Source organism: Carettochelys insculpta, chromosome 18, assembly GCF_033958435.1.
Source record: "Carettochelys insculpta isolate YL-2023 chromosome 18, ASM3395843v1, whole genome shotgun sequence".
NCBI lineage: Eukaryota > Metazoa > Chordata > Testudines > Carettochelyidae > Carettochelys > Carettochelys insculpta.
The window spans coordinates 3,286,692-3,304,168 of record NC_134154.1 but is presented as its reverse complement, the minus strand read 5'-3'; the positions used below and the strand labels follow the sequence as shown (position 1 = coordinate 3,304,168).

The window sequence follows — 17,477 nt, the reverse complement described above, 5'->3', positions numbered from 1 at the left end:
ATCAAATAACCAAAAAGAATTTTCCAGCACACACAGCGCATATATTGTGAGAGCTAGTGAAAATGTAAATGGACAACACTGCACATGCAATATGAAAGTTTTAAAATATTCTTACTTTTTTATATTTGACCTGTGAGACTTCCTACCCTCACTTTTCCAAAATTTTTGTAAGAAGAAAATTAACTTCGCAGCCACTCACCTTTAATTTCCTTTTAAAAGGAATTTCTTGACTAGAACAAACTATGCATTAGCCACGCGTTACACAAAGATTATTCTGATGCATTAATTAATGTTCTGAAAAGGAAATACTTTCATATGTAACGCAAAATGCAGATTTCTGTGCTAGTTTCCTTTTAGTAGTAGCTGGCAGCCATTTGGCCAGGGATCGCTAAGTGAAAGACTGATGGTGGAATAGTTTTCACCTTCTGCCATCTTAAATAGGCTGCAGCTCTCTTGTTTTATAGTGGACATTGTACTTTTCTTTATTAAATGATTCATTGAGATAATCAGATTTGTTGTGGGTCTGAATCTGTCCAGATGTGATCTGATCTACCAATAACGTATGCATAACCACCTAAAAGCTTTAATATCTCCGGCATACGTGATCATGCTGGAGAGATATACATATCTTATAGAGCTGGAAGAGACCTCAAGAGGTCAAGTCCAGTCCCCTGTCCTCCCGGCAGGGCCAAGCACCATCCATGACAGATTTTTTTTTTTTTTAAATCTATTTGCCTCACACCCTTAAATGACTTCTTCAAGGACTGAACTCACAACCCTGGGTTTACAAGGCCACTGCTCTAACCACTGACGTTAACATGAGATGGTTGGGAAAGGTACATAGTGTGCTCATCTTTAGGAATTCTGGTCTGTTTAGAAAGCTGCAGAATGGAACTTTCTTCCCAGGAAAGAAAATTACCATTGGAGACATGGAGATGCCAGTAGTGATTCTGGGTGGTCCAACTTACCCTTGTTCTCTCAGCTCATGAAGCCATATATAGGCAGCATGGACCACAGTAAGGAGCAGTTAAACTACAGTCTGAGCAGTGCAGAATGGTAGTAGAATGTGCATTTGGCCATCGAAAAGCCAAGTTCAGGAGCATACAGAAGTGCTTAGACCTCAGCAAAGGCAATATTCACCTTATGGTGGCAGCCTGTTGTGTGCTCCGTAATTTGTGAGACAAGGAGGAAAATTTCATGCCATGCTGGAGGGCTGAGGCAGATTACCTGGCTGATAATTATGAGCATCCAGACGCAAGGGCAATAAGGAGCGCACAGTGAGGGCCACTGGTAATCGGGGAGATCTTGGAAGAACACTTTATGAATCACCCTTGTGCAACACAAGCAATAAAAACATTGGTCTTGTGAGCTTAATCTTTTTTATTCAGGGGACTCGAAAGGAGTTCATGGCAGGGGATTCAGGGGTGAGGGTAAGTAAACAAATTTTGCCAGGACAGGTGAGGGAATGTCAGTCTTCTGCTCTCAGAAGTGCCTCTGGGAGTGGAATGCAAGGCTTGCTTGAGGAGGATGGTCCAGGATTGGTATGCTAGCATATAGTCGTTTAATGCTCTTTCCCCTGCTTCCTTTAGATTGCAAAAAGAGGTATCAGCCTCCTTAAAATAACAAACACTGATAAGGAATGGATGCTGACTGAATGTGGGCACAAGGGTGGTTGGTATGCCTCACTGCTCTGTAGCGTTGTGATTTCAAATTACTCACTGATGGCTTCTTGGTATGGAAAGGACTCCTATCAAGGAGGTCAGCATAATGCAGGCCTGCTCTAAAAGCTTGTGATGAGAATCAAAGAGTACCTGTCTGAGAGCTTTAGGGAGATGTGCAAGGAGGATTCATGTGCTGTTCACAGCCACATTAACAAGTTGTTCAAGGGGCTCTAGCCTGTGTAGGTATAGCACCCACCACAGATCACAACCAATTGCCTTAACATACTTGTAGCATGACTAAAAATGAGAACGCACCAGAGGTGCCCTCCCTGCCATCAGGGTCTGGCTGCAAAACGTCCTGGGAGGAGGGGATGAATTTCAAAGTTACAAAAAGTTCCTGGCTGTTGGCGAGATCAACTACTCCATTCACCAGCTGACCATTGTTGTCTTCCTCCTCTTCCCCATCCACCACGTCCATGTTGCTTTTGTCAGAGGCTTCCTGAGGAACCTCTTTTGAGGTATACACAGACTCTTTGGGGACAGTGGTTGGGTCACCCCTAAAATCCCATGGAGCTGCTCATAGAAGCAACAGGCTTGTGGTAATAACCCAGGACATCCATTTGCTTCCTTTGTTTTATTGTACGCTTGCCTGTGCTCCTTTGTTTTCACACAGCACTGCTGGGAATCCTTGACATATCCTTTTTCCTCCATACCTTATGAGATCTTGGCATAGATGTCTGCGTTTCTCTTGGAGCTTCATAATTTTGCCAGCATCCTGGATCTCCTGCGTGCTCCATGCTGGAGTTTGTCTGTAACCCTGGGAATTCATGGTCAGGTTTGCTGCTAATGTGTGCTGCCTGGTTTGCTTGCCACATTGGCCAAGCAGGAAATGAAATTAATTTTCCAGGATGTTTCCTGCACATCAAGGAGCTGAAAGTGGTGGCTATAATGGTCACATTGGGGCACTCTGGGACGCTTCTAGGAGGCCAAGAATGTTGAATTTCACAGTACTCCATCTGCACTACCCCAAGGTCAGCCATGCAAGGTCAAATTTGGTGTTACTCATTGTGGAAAGCAGGACCTTAGCAAATGTCAACCATAGGAACCCTTCAAGGCAATGGAAAGGAGCCTGTAGAGTAAAGTGATTGCTTAGAAATTTTACCTGTCACCTACATTCGACCTAATTTCCTACTGTTGACCAAGCCATACTTTCCCCACCATGACTACAACTGCTTATTTATCAGCTGATTTTGACCCTTTCAATTGTGGGTGGGTCTGGCCTATAGGTTAAGAACTGCTACTATGGTAGAACTCATCTAACAGGACCTCAATGCTTCTGCTAGAAGGCTTCAGACTGGAAAGTTTTCAGTGAGGTATCTCTCACTTAACAAGAAAATTGTAACACCTCTCCTATGTTCTAGTTTGAGGGGAAAAAAGATGAAAACAGAGTTTGATAGCAGGCTTTTCTGTAATAGAGATTTTCTATTTATTTCTGTAGCTGGCAAAGAAACACAATATGGTTGTGGTGTCTCCAATTCTGGAGAGAGATGATGCACATGGAGGAACTTTGTGGAACACTGCAGTGGTGATTTCAAACTCTGGATCCGTCCTTGGGAAGAGCAGAAAAAATCACATTCCAAGGATTGGAGATTTCAATGAGGTGAGAGGCAGCATTGCTTATAATAAACTGGCAACACTTTGTAGCTCTGGATTGTAGAATGTTGGAAAAATATAGCTACATAACTGTTCTGTCCATTTTGTCAAGGTCGAGTTGTGTGGCCATGATGCCATTGAGAGATTTATGCTGAGCTCATAAATGACAAGCATGGAATATGGTCACACCAGAATCCCCAAGATGCTATTGTACCTTTGATTCATTTTATTTTCTTTATTTTATAGTAACAGAGAAAAAGCCGTACTAGTGTATATACTATCAAAACAAAAAAGCAGTCCAGTAGCACTTTAAAGACTAAGAAAATAATTTATTAGGTGATGAGCTTTTGTGGGACTGACCCACTTCTTCAGATCATAGCCATACCAGAACAGACTCAATATTTAAGGCACAGAGAACAAAAAATTGTAGTCAAGGTTGACAAATCAGAAAAATTATTATCAAGATAAGCAAATCAAAGAGCAGAGGGGCAGAAGGATGGGGGGGAGTCAAGAATTAGATAAAGGAACTTTCACAGCCGTTTGGAAAGAGAGGCTGCTGAACTCTCTCTTATATTCACATTCGACACATTAGCACGTGGTTTGAACTGGGATGGCAATTTTCTAGCTCATACTTTGCTTTATCTAATTCTTGACTCCCCCCTCCCTTCTGCCCCTCTGCTCTCTAATTTGCTTACCTTGATGATAATTTTTCTGATTTGTCAATCTTGATTACTATTTTTGGTTCTCTGTGCCTTAAATATTGAGTCTGTTCTGGTATAACTATGATCTGAAGAAGTGGGTCTGTCCCATGAAAGCTCATCACCTAATAAATTATTTTGTTAGTCTTTAAAGTGTTATTGGACTGCTTTTTTCTTTGTTTTATAGTATTTTCCCCGAAATAATTTGCTCCTCTCTACAGGTTATCACCCCAATGGGCTTTCTTTACAAAGCAACTTCACAAAAATATTGAGGAGCTTTATAAAAATTGTGTAATCCATAAATATGGTGTCATTTGTGTGTGAGTTAGGGGGCTCTGATGCAGTCACACTCATGGTTAATTTCTTGTATGCTGAGAATCCTTGTGTTATATGGTTTAAGGATGAACTGTTCCTGTGATTTCACATTGCAGGGTGTACGTGCTCACTTGTTTTGTCACCAAAGGCGGTTTTTGGAGACAAAACTTGGTAGTGTAGACAGAGCCAAAAGCTTTGTTAGCTTATGTCATTCAAAAAGCTTTGCTTGGCAAGTGCTAATGTAAACAGTGCTTTAGCAAAGGCTGCCTAACAAATAATGTTTACATTGCCTAACTTAGCAACACTTGTGGCTAAAAGCTGTGTAGTGTAGATATACTCATAATCAGCCCTCAAGATCCAAGATGCATTTTATTCATTTCAGAGGTCCTTTGTTTTAAACTTCCCACCCAGAGATCTCTTGATGTTTCAAGGCAAGTCCCTGGAGTTGAGGAAACTGGTATATGAATTTCTCCTGAGGGGGCTGTAGATGGCCTTCATACAATGGTTTCATAGTATTGTCTGAGCACCCGGCAGCTGACTTTTGCCTTTGGTGATTGTTTCAGGTTCCTGAAAGATTTACCCAAATTTTCTCCTCAGCCTATACCAGCCTCCATTCCCCCACCACACTCACTCTTTCATAAAAATTAATACACATACCTTCCATGTTACTCCCACCTTATTTAAAAGTTAAATGAATACATAAGAAATACCATGTTCATACTGTATAGACCTAGAACACTCTGTCTCAGAAGTTCCCAAACTGTAGCTTGTGGAGCACTTGCTGGTTGCCTGTTTTCTCTTAATTTCCAGCTGGGAAATGGCAATGAAAATAATTCTATATAAGTAAAAACAAAAAAGCAGTCATGTAGCACTTTAAAGACTAACAAAATAATTAATTAGGTGATGAAGAAGTGGGTCTGTCTTTACATGACTGCTTTTTGGTTTGATTGAATACAGATTAATACGGCTAGTTCTCTGTTACTATATATAAGTACTTTCACTTGTTCATGCATACAATTGCTACAGTTGCCACTGCATTATGTGATCACCAATAGGAGGTGGTCCATGTCAGGAGAAGCATCAAAACAATACTAATATATTTAAACAATTTGACACGCCTACTCTTTCACTAATGGTTAAATAGCATTTGCCTAAAATATCCTGGCCTTTTAGAAGTTGTTAACTTCTTCCAAGTAGGATCAAGGATAATCTGCTGATAACATGTTATTTTGCCTGGATAAACAGAGGAGAAGGGCATGAGAGTAAGAGAGAGGAAGACAGACAGCTAGATCTAAGCTGCGTCTACACGTGCACGCTACTTCGAAGTAGCGGCACCAACTTCGACGTTAGGCGGCGAGACGTCGAAGTCGCTAACCTCATGAGGAGATAGGAATAGCGCCCTACTTCGACGTTCAACGTCGAAGTAGGGACCGTGTAGACGATCCGCATCCCGCAACGTCGAAATTGCTGGGTCCTCCATGGCGGCCATCAGCTGGGGGGTTGAGAGATGCTCTCTCTCCAGCCCCTGCGGGGCTCTATGGTCACCGTGGGCAGCAGCCCTTAGCCCAGGGCTTCTGGCTGCTTCTGCGGCAGCTGGGGATCTATGCTGCAGGCACAGGGTCTGCAACCAGTTGTCAGCTCTGTGTATCTTGTGTTGTTTAGTGCAACTGTGTCTGGGAGGGGCCCTTTAAGGGAGCGGCTGGCTGTTGAGTCCGCCCTGTGACCCTGTCTGCAGCTGTGCCTGGCATCCCTATTTCGATGTGTGCTGCTTTGACGTGTAGACGTTCCCTCGCTGCGCCTATTTCGATGTTGGGCTGAGCAACGTCGAAGTTGAACATCGACGTTGCCGGCCCTGGAGGACGTGTAGACGTTATTCATCGAAATAGACTATTTCGATGTCGGCTGCACGTGTAGACGTAGCCCTAGACTGAGGGCTGAGCAGCTCAAACTAGGGGGATGGGATTATTCTGTCTTTATTAACAGAGAAAACTGCAATAAAGTAACAAAACCCAAACCCAAAAAGTGCTGTGAGTTGGACTTCTCTGACTGGAAGGACTGTCTTTGTAGAACAGGTGGGGAAGGATGTTGCCTTGCAATCATCTGTTGTGAATCAATGAGAACTTAATGTAAAGAGGAGAAAGATTGGTCTCTAACCTTTTCAGCTGTGTGTGGGAGGGTGTATAAATGAACAAAAATCAATCCTTCTTGAGACATCAGTTAGTTGCTGTGGAGATGATTATGACCTCTAGAGAGGAATAAAGAGCAAGAGCTGATGAATTCCCCCAAGCAATAACAATCTTGTTTTTCCTGTTCTATCACGGTAGAAAAAAGCAGGACTGTGAAATAAAAATAAATCAAAAAGATACAACATAGGCAGATCTCTTTTGAAATAAAATTATTTATTAGAACATAAGTGACTGCCAGGCTGGGTCAGACCAATGATCCATCTAGCCCAGTATCCTGTCTCTGACAGTGGTTAGTACTAGAGCTTCTGGGGAAATTTGCGACTATTCACCTCATCTTCTGCTTCTGGCAGTTAGAGGTTTAGGGTTGTCTGAAGTATGAGGATAGTAATATCCTGTGTGGCAGCTCCTTGCTACCCCAATCTGTTAGCCCGTCAAACAAATACAAGTACTTGAAGTACTTCCTTTCAGCCAGGTCTACACTGAAGGGGAAGGTTGAATTAAGATACATAACGCCGCCTACATGAATTATGTAGCTGGAGATGCCATACCTTAATTAAAACTTCTGTGTAGTTTCCATTGCAGGAGGTCAATGGGAGCAAATGCTCCCGTCAACGTCCCTTATTCCTTGCTAGGAGCAGGAGTACAAGGAGTTGCTACCAGATGAGCTAAATCAAACTCTGGAAGATTGACCACGCCATTGTCACTCTTCCGCTTAGTAAGCTATACCGTCCTGAACTCTCCAAAAGCATTTCCCTGCAGCATCCAGCCCATCACTGACTTCCCACAGAAATAGCAAGTCCACTGTCTCCACCAGCCCTCAGGTTCAGCTGAGAATGAAAGTTGCTATAATGTAACATCACTGAAGGGAGTTTTATAATAAAACAAGGATTTTTTTTTATTAATAAAAAGGGAGATTCAAGTGATATCAAACAGAGCAGAAAATGGCTACAAGGAGAACAAACAAATGATATGCTTCCGAGAGATTACATAGAACATCGATAAGCACCAACCTTTGTCTAAAGCAGTTTTTTCACCTACAGCTGCTTTGAATCCCCGACCCACATAGTTGGTACCTGGTATTCACAGATGAAAAGAGATCTCACCTGTGTGTTTGCTCAGTAATGGACAACAAGATGTCCTTTAGCTGCTTTTTGTATTCCCCAAAATTCATTAATTTTGTCCTTGGAATCAGGATGGCCCCTTGGGTTAGTGTGCTGGCACCTTTGTTCTTTCCTTATCTTACTAACTGGTATTTACCTCTGATGCAAATAAAAAGCTCATTGGCTCTGGCATCACCATGCGCTATTTAAATTATGTATATGGGCAAATCAACATTATGGAGGACAAACTTGTTTGATCAACTCTGCCCCAAAGCATATTTTAGGGACATTGCCAGCACATGCACAACTCTGCTTGCATCTTAACATGCATCACACAGTGATATTAATGACTTTAATTTGATGATTCACATGGCATTCTTTACTTACGAATACTGTGAGAATAATGTATTAGGTGTGGTGAGTGTGTCTGACCTAACAGTTGGCATTGACAGGCTCTTAAGTTCAAAATTGTGGTAGAATTATGTGATTCCTTCACTCTCAGACTAAGCCTGGAGTTGCAGACCACTGGTGGATCCATGATTATCTCAGCTGGTCTGATCTCAGGTTCCTGATGCTCAGCCCAAACACACACTGGCTTAGGTAAAACAGGCGGATTAATTACAGAAGGACAGATTTTAAATTATTGTGAATAATGAGGCACAAAATTTAGAGTTGGATTGAAAAAAGATAAATTGCAAATGAATATCTAATTTAATGATCCAAGTGAGTTTAAAAGCAAAAATGTTGTTCTCACTGCAACCTCACAGTAGCCTGACTGGATTGCTTCAGCTAGGACCTCCTGTCCAGTTCAAAGATGCTTTCTTCATGTTTCAAACATTGTAGCTGTCATGAGCTCAGATGAGGGTGAGAGATTGTGACAGGCTGCACCCTATAACCCCCATATTCCTCATTTTTATATCATTGTGAAGCTATATATAAAGCATGCGTTGTAAGGTATCTGAGGAACGCTTATGATCTGCTGAAACTCATTTATCTATCTAGATCATCAATACTTATGAAATTATGTGAATGTATTGCATATTTTTTGCTAAAAGATGCTGTAAATTGGGGAATCAGATATTAGCTTCACAGAGACAACAGCAAGGAGAGTGAACACCCAGGCCACATGTCAATGGCCATAGTCCAGCAAAGTAGTTACAAGGCAGTGACTCACCTGCATGAGACCATATGTGGGGAATTGCTCAACTTTGTCTGGCCGTACTGCTGAGTTTCCAGACAAACTTGGACTTGTGCTTCTCAGGCACATGGGCTGAGGGTATAAAAGCCAAGTACAGAGACCATGCTTTGCCTGTCTTCTGTCCCTCCATGCTGTAACCAAGAAGGGCACTAAAGACTCCAACAGAAGTCTTGTTTTTCTTTAGTGTTATGCATTGCTAGGTATACCTCTCTGTTATCCAGAATATTTGAATACCTGGCAACCTCCTGGTCCCAGGGCTGACGGATAAGAAAGAGTTTACTGTACATAGCATGCATCTCCATTTGGTAAGGTACTCAGGTTATCATCATGGAATTAATAGAAGGTAGTTTGAGAAGAAAGAAAGAACTGCTCTTTGTTGAATGATGTCCCCATGGGTGCTCCACTGTAGGTGCTGGGCCCATCACGGCGCTGCAGTCTGAAGATTTTTCCGAAGCCACAGTCAGCTGGACTGCATATGCACAGTCACTGCCTCATGTCATTTGCACTCTTTTGGTCACGCCCATGGTCCAGCTCCCACCAGTTCCTCTCAACTGCTCCCAGGTTGCAGATGGGACAGGTTTCTCTCCTCAGCAGTCTTACCTCAGAGAGAGTCTTTTTATTGTTGATAGTTTTTCGTTGTCATTCATCATTTTTCCCTCCATACTTACTCTTGTTACTGGTTTAAAAAAAAAAAAAGAAAAGAAAAACATAGTAAGTTAACATAGTTCGTTCTTGTAGTTTGTAGCTAGTTACGTAAGTTTCCATTCCTTCATTTAAAAAAAAGAAAAAGACTTAATAGAAGTGCCAGGTGCACTGGGCTTTAAGAAATGTGACATGAGGTGATACCTGCTTCTGATGGATGAGCCTCCTGTATTTGCTGCTTGGACAAGGCTCATGTGCCTCAGAAGTACCTGCATTGTTTGAAGTTAATTGTGAGAGCCTGCCGTGATAGGGAAATGCAGCTCTGCATGATTTTATTTGATAAAGCCCTCCAGCCATCCTCTTTGGAGGCTGTGACTTCTCCTGACCTGATGACCCACAAATGGAGAGCTTTGTTGGCCTTGGTGGCTTCACCCAAAGAGATCAGGTTGTTGCCCACTAGATCCTTGCCTGCAGCATCGCAGAGCAGACCAAAAGTCTCAGACAAGCCCCAGAAGGAGAGCTTAGTGGCTTCTAATTCAGAACTGGCTCCATCTGCAAAGCCAAAGAAAACTGAGTTCGGCACCGACCCTAAAGAAAGCGGCGCCTAGATCAGCATTGGCACCTGCAGCCTGGAAACCAATGGCACCAATAGACTCCGGATCATCAACCTCTGCCATGCCACTGTCAGTATCAGTGCTGATGACTACCGCAGTTCCATTGGCACCAAGACAAACGGTACTGGTGTACTCAGCACTTAGGCAATTGGCACCAAGGCAATCAACGACCGGGATGGAACAGAGAAAAGCGACCTCCAAGACAAGACACCAGAGCCCCTCTCCCGCACTCTTTTTCTTTAACCTTTACTCTGGCACCATCCCCATCATCACTGACACAGTGCTCTCCCACGCTGCCTTGCCGTACTTCACCTCGTTCCCTGCTTAGCAGGCTACCTTCACCTTTTGTCAGCCCAGCCAGAACAGAAACTGAACAATACAGCTGTCACTTCTCCACTTCTCCATCAATAAGTACCTTTTAGATGCTCAGACTCACCTCTCTCACCTTGAATGTCCTGATGGGACCATTACAGATGGCCACACTACAGAAGATACTCTTCCTCTCACAGGTCTTACTATTACCATGACCACTACTATAGATTCTCTCCCTACCACTACTCATACCATCAACATTACTGATCACAATCACGGGGGAGAATCTTATGCAAATATGTTGCATCTGTGTGATGGCTGGCCCCAGTTTCCCCATCTCCAATACAACATCCTCCCTCTCCTCAGCGACTCTCATCTGACTCTGGAACTGGTTCATTTGGAACTTCATCACACTTGTGGTGTCTTATTTACCTGGCAACAACATTGCTGCAGATTTCCTGAGCAGACCACAAATGGAAACTTCACGATGGGGTCCTTCGTCTCCAATTCCAGCATTGGGGAACTCCTCTCATAGACCTCTGTGCTACCTGTTGCAACAAGAAAAGCTGTTACTATAGCTCGGGGGTGGGGGGGGAGTGGGCAGTGGATCACTGGGTGATGCATTCCTTCTTGACTGGAAGGGAACTCTCTTCTACACCTTCCCTCCCACAGTGCTTATACCCAAGATCCTGCAAAAGATCCCGCTTGCCTTCAATTGGAGAAGTTGTAATTTGTGCTGTTACCATTTTGGAGGGTAGGAGTGATCAGGTCATCAAGTCAGGAGAGAATGTGCTATTGCTACAGGAGCCTGTGAAAAAGTCAGGTGGTACAGATCTTATGTCCAGTAGTGAGTAAGGAGAAATAAAAATGGGGCTGGAGTTTGATCTCTACAGCTCAAGACAGCCATTTCTGTTGGATCTGGACATACAGTGTAGGTATTTGATAGTGTAGGGGTGCTGTCTTTTCACATGCTATTGTTCCCCAGAGATTGTGAGTTTTTTAAAGGCTGGTAATGAATTTGCAGGGTTGGGGGTGTGTGAACTTGGGGACAACACCCAAAGACACCGGCTTCTGTTTTTTTTCCCCTAGTCTACTTATTATATGGAGGGCAACACAGGGCACCCTGTGTTCCAGACTCAGTTTGGAAGGATTGCTGTGAATATCTGTTTTGGGCGCCATCACCCTCTCAACTGGCTCATGTACAGTCTCAATGGAGCAGAGATTATCTTTAACCCTTCAGCCACTACTGGTGAGCTCAGGTAAGATTCAGATAACTTGTGGACTTTCTGTTGCTTAGCATGAACTGTATTGTGGAGTGAAATACCTGTGCGTCCCCTGTCTCCTGAAGGAGGAAAATCACACTTGTTTTTCCTAATGTTTTGAATTACACTTCATTTCTTTTGTGATACCAGTTTGGAGTTGCTCATGATGGTGAGTGCCTACATCAGGGCAGACTATCAAAAGGAGAGCAGACACCCCAAACTGGTGGTGTTCTAGAATTAGATTTTACCAACCCAGTAACAAATATGTACTCCTGGATCACTATACTAGTCTAACAGACAGGCCTCTTAGACCAGGTGTAGGGAATTTAGGATCTGGCCTGTAGCTTGCCTTGATCCAGCTTGCAAGGTTCAGGGCTCTCCCTCCCCTCCTTTCTGTAGAGGGGTGAGCCAGCATTTGTGCATGCCTCCAGCCCTTATCCTCTCCTACGCAGACCCTGAACTCCTGCACCCACACCATGCTCCCTTCCTCCATCTTTCCCTCCTGACCCTGCATCCCCACCCTACTCGTATGGTCTGCCTCCCAACCTCCACCTGTAGGCTGGTCCTGCACCCTAAATCTCATTCAGATCCCTGCACCCTGCCTCCTGTCCAGACCTCCCACAGTGGTGGCAGTTATGTAATAAACTGACAATTTATCCTAAAATCTTTCCAAGTTACTAAAATTGTCTCTGGGTAACTTTCTGCCTGCCTTGCCACCTTCTCCCAGCCTACTACACTCGGCTCTGTCACAGCAGTGAGAAGCAGAGCATCATAAACCTAGGGCACACTGCTTCCTGACTGACGCCACAGAGAAATGGAGCACAGCTAGTTGAGAGAAGGTGGCAGAGTAAAGCAGAGCAGGCTGCCAGTCTACTCTGGCTCCTGCTGCCATGGTGAGTGCAGGGGTGGGGTGGGTATTTCTGGCGTTTCCTGTGCCAGGTGCTCATAATCCCGTAGCTCTTGTTGCTCAGGTGAGGGGGCCAGAAGTGGCAGAGAAGAGGTGGGACTTGGAGAAAGGGGTGGAGTAGGGGGGCAGGCCCTGTGGCAGGGGGATTGCCCCAGATCCAGTGCCTCCTTAGGGACAGCCCTGAATACAGGAAAGTGAAAACAGTGCATGTAATATACCATTATTTTTTATGAAGTTTAAATGCCATATACTCTTTCACACATTTAGCAGTCACTTTGATCTACGTACTGCACAAGTGAACTGGCTGGTCTTCCAACTGTTCATTTGTAAGCATACAGTGAGACCTGGGATTTTGGCATGAGCTGGCAGCGTCACAAGTGTATCTGTTAGCTGAGGTCCAGTATTCCAAAATGTGCCAAAAGATCATTTTGGTACACAGTATAGTACATGTACTTTCCTATTAATCCAAATGACAGTGGAATCTGAAAAGAATCTAGTTCTGCAAGATGTACACTCTATATGAGTAAGCAGTGTTGCTTGACCTGTTGATTATATATTGATTATACTTGGAGGATTGGTAAATTCTGATCCTGAGATCAGTTCCAGTATTACTAAAATTACTCTCCATTTGAGAACCCCGACTCCAGTGTTCCAAAGTAGATGGAGATAATACAGAATGTACATCTGAGTATCCACATATCTCCACCATCCTTTTCAAAAGGACCCAAGGTGTTAATCTTCAGACTCACCATCAGATTCACCATCACCATTATGAGTGGTGACTGTCCCAGCATCTCCCAAAGGTATGCAAGTTGGGATACAACTTTGATATAGCCAAATGCATATTCAGTAGGGGTTTCACCCTCTTTTCCATCCCTGTATTTCCTCATCCTAGTAATGTTGGGAAGCCCTTTCCCTATACCTACTAATTATTTTACTTTAAGATTATTAGCTTCTACATCAGTTAATAACTATGGTGCTTTGGTAGGTTGCATTTGCTAATATTCATAATTTAAAGTATTCCAAGGTGGTAGATTAGTCATTCTTGCATAGTACAGTGTTCTATCTTGGGATAAATTGTGACCTAGGGTTACTCTTGGTCAGTTGCTTATGCCAAGGGTTTTTGAGACTAGTGCATTGATTAGCTAAACTATTACAGGCCTGGATCTTGAGATTTGTGGGCCCATTGCAGTACTATCTTAACTTAGAACTATGCCTTATCTATTGGCTACAGCTGCTGTGATATTGTGTTATGCTCTGTGGTAGGTTTTCAAGTATGCATTTTTTAGGACTTGAAATCTTATTACTTTTTCTCTGTTCCCTCAGTGTTGATCTCTTTATAAAGATGCTCTTCTGAGGGTGGGAAATTCACCAAGTTATAATAGGAATCGAGATTCAAGGAGGAAGTTATATGATACACCCAAAGAATTAGTTATTTTTGACATAATGTACACAAATAGAGTCAGTGCTGTGGTGTCCAGTTCGCTCCTCGTTCACCACGTGGGGCACCGGGATGTGGCTAATGCGGCTCAGGAGAGCTGCACACATGAGGCACCCATCCGTTGCTCTGTGCATGCACCCCACCACAAGGTGCTGGGACAAGCACATGGCAGAGGCAGCTACTCTGGGTTCCAGTCCTGGGGTGGCTCCAGCTCCAGGATGGCACCAGCATGGCTCAAGGTGAGTAATCTTAGGGGGGAGGGAAGGGGGCTGTGGCGATTGGGTGAATATGTCTTGGACACCACTGAGTTAGTGGGTTCTTTGAGTCATCTTCCCTGCCTGTTACAGGTACTTAATTACCTCGGTTTTGATGCTGGGGATCAAATGGGTCAAGCAAAGTAAAAGCTGAGCTCAAATTTGTATATTTCTGGGGCAGGAGCACTCACTCTTTGGAGTGCCTAGCACAGTGAGGCCCCAGTTTCAGTTGGTATCTAGGTGCTAATGCAGTACCAATAAGAAATAATCATGTTACCTCTTTTGGCTAAGTATTTGTTTCTGTTCGGAGAAATTGATGACGGAGTCAGTTTACAGTAAACCCTTGAAAAGCATGATTTCGAGTTGCACTTGATTCGCATTAACGCGAATTAAACGCAACTCAAAATCCTGCTCCCTCTGGCCCTGCCTCAACACCCCTGGCCCCACACCCCCAGCCCCGCATAGCCCTGGTTCCTACCTCCACCTTGGATCAACCAACCTCAGTTCAACACCCTCCGTCCTGCAGCCCGGCTCACCACCCGCTCATGGCTCTGATTCAACCCCTTGCCCCAGTTCACACACCTCTACCTCAGTTCAATGCCCCCCTGGCTCCAGTTCAAATCCCACATGGCCCGGCTCACCCCACCCACACGCACACAGCCCCGGTTCAAATCCCACAAGGCCAGGCTCACCACCTGAGCACGGCTCCGTCTCCCCACCCCTACATGTGGATCCAGCTCACTACCTTGTGGCTCCAGCTCACCCCCCCGTGCAGCTCCAGCTCAACTCCACTGCCCCACCCCAGCCTTAACCCACCCTTGGCTTAATCCCCCTGTCCCCCCCCATGGCCCAATCCACCTCCAGACTTAACCCTCCCCAAATGCCCCCTTTCCCCCAACCCCCAGATCTTACCTTTCAGAAGACCCCCAGGTGCTCCTGCTGCTTCCCCACCTGCGGAACATACGTTCTGCCGTGGAAGAAAGCCTCCCTGATTTACACGAAATTCAAGTTATGTGAGGGTGAGTGGGAACACAACCCTCACATAACTTGAGGGACTACTGTATTTCTTTGATGGAATCCTGTTTATTTGCAAAGAACATACACAAAATGCTGTTTTCCTGAATGCAGTAGGAATCAAACAGCAGAAGGCAGCTATTTAATGTGAATCCCAAGCCCCTTTCCATCCAGCACTCCACCCAAATTTGCTTTCCTAGCTTTTTCTCAGGGTTATAATACAAGTGCTTCTCTGGCCTGGCAGGTAGGTTTCCTTGCTACCTTTTCTGTCTGCTTCTGTTCTGTTTGTGCTGCCTCTTTGCTGCTTTCCCACATCAACATCCCATCCCTGTATTTGCATTCAGACCCCCATGAAACCCCTTGGGCTAGTGGTCTAGGCCTTGGAGAATGATTTCCATTGTTTCAGCCATCTCTAAACAAAAGGGCATTTAGTTTTCCCCTCAATTATGCTGTTCTCCTTACAGAATTGTAATCATAGTGCTTCGTATTTGAGGTAATAACCACTTCCTGCGCAGAATAACCTTTGCCTTTGAGTTTGTCAGCCCCAGGGTATGACTGTTATCAAGGAATGGGAAGCCCCATTGAGTTGTTTGATACTGAATTTTTAAATATTATATTCAAATTGAAAATGCTGACAGAAAATCTAACAAAAGGAATCAATCCCTCCAAACTAATTTTAGGCCTCTGCTTTCCTTCCTACTGTCTCAGCAGGGTTTGTCTGTCCAGAATAATTGTACTGTATCTTTGCTTACATTGCTTTTAAAAACAAAGAGAAGGGAGGAGCTTCTCCCAGTGTAAACCATGTGAAATAAGCCCATGAATTATCCCAGAAACAAGAGCCCTGCTGAATGGGATAGGAAAGAACAAAGAAGTTTTAAATCATGGGGAAGAGATTTATTTCTCGAAAGATGTGAGAGCCCCATTTTCTTTGCTTCCTCTTCTCCAGATATCTCCTCGAGTTTCAATTCTTTTTCATGTAAGATTGGGATTTTTCTGTGTGCCCCAAAGGGATTCAGGAACTGACACCAATCTTTTGCTAGCAAACAAAAAATGCTGAATATATGAGTGAATCAGAGTAGGGATTGCAATACCAAGAGGAATGTGATTATTGATAAATAAGTGGATAGTGAATACATTGGTATTTGTAGGAGTGTGAGAGGGAGGCAAGGCAGGGGTTAAACAAGGCCTGTTGGCCCCATCAGCCCCCACCCCGGTTAACCTGTGGCCAGTGTAAGGCCTGGAGGGATATAAAAGGAAAGAAGCCACCCCAGTTTGGGGCTGACAGCCAAGACGCAGGAGCTGGCTCTGAGGCAGCAGGCCCCAAGCCAGAGCTGACACCCGTTTGGCCGCCAGAGGGTGCAGCCAGGACCCTTCCCTAGGCACTGAGGGGAGTGGGGAGCCCACCCCCCCAGGAACCCCTCTCCTCCCAAATGGGGAACTAGTTTCTTGGGGTCACGCCCTGAACTTAACCCATAGGCTCTTGGGTGGGGCTGAAGACCCACCCAACAGGCCCTGGCCAGGGGGCCTAGCCACTAGGCCATCCAGTCCCTGGTGCGAATCGCTCACAGTATTACACACACAAAACCAAGCCCTTGAACAGGGAATTGGAGTAATATGGAGAACTATAATTTTGAATCAGTAATTGTACAGTATCCTATCACAGAATTGCCTTAGGAAATCTGAGTTTCCAGATAAGAGCTGGATTGCTACTGTTTTAGGTCGTTTAATATTGGGAAATGGCCTTAGAAAGTGTTCAATAAATACAGAGTGACTTTTACTGCGTTTTACAAATATCACCATTAGAATGATGCTTGAGATGTTGGTCCATTTGCAGCCGATTAGTAGAAGAGCAAACAGAAATTACACTGCCTTCATGAGACACTTCATTGCTTTTTGGGTGCTCCAGGCTCTCCTGATTATTGGCTGTTTTCTGTTTATTGCTTTTTGAGGCTATAACTTCTATTGCAGGAAGAAGACTCTTGAATCCTATGCAGAAAACACTCTCTAGGGAAATGGAAGATAGCTGTTCTGTAGTAACCTCTTGGCAATAGTCTCCTTTCCTTCTGTATTTGCCCTCCCTTCTGTGAAATTGTAATTTGCAGGGGCCTTACAGCAGAGTCCCTTTTTCGTAGAAGTGCTGGCAGGTTGGCTCAGCAGTTGAAGACAGGGAGTAATAAACCAAGTCCTTTCAGTTAAGTCAATGAGCATCTTGTAGGTGCC

The 17,477-nt window shown here is 44.3% G+C and overlaps 1 protein-coding gene across 1 annotated transcript in view; it reads left to right on the top strand.

The window, feature by feature from the left end:
- The window catches only part of UPB1 (beta-ureidopropionase 1), a 39,171-nt gene that overhangs the window by 7,861 nt on the left and 13,833 nt on the right, over positions 1–17,477 (top strand). Inside the window, exons 5-6 of the mRNA XM_075012546.1 lie at positions 3,160–3,321; positions 11,469–11,638. Coding sequence (XP_074868647.1) covers positions 3,160–3,321; positions 11,469–11,638 — 332 coding nt within the window. The remainder of the gene's footprint in view (positions 1–3,159; positions 3,322–11,468; positions 11,639–17,477) is intronic.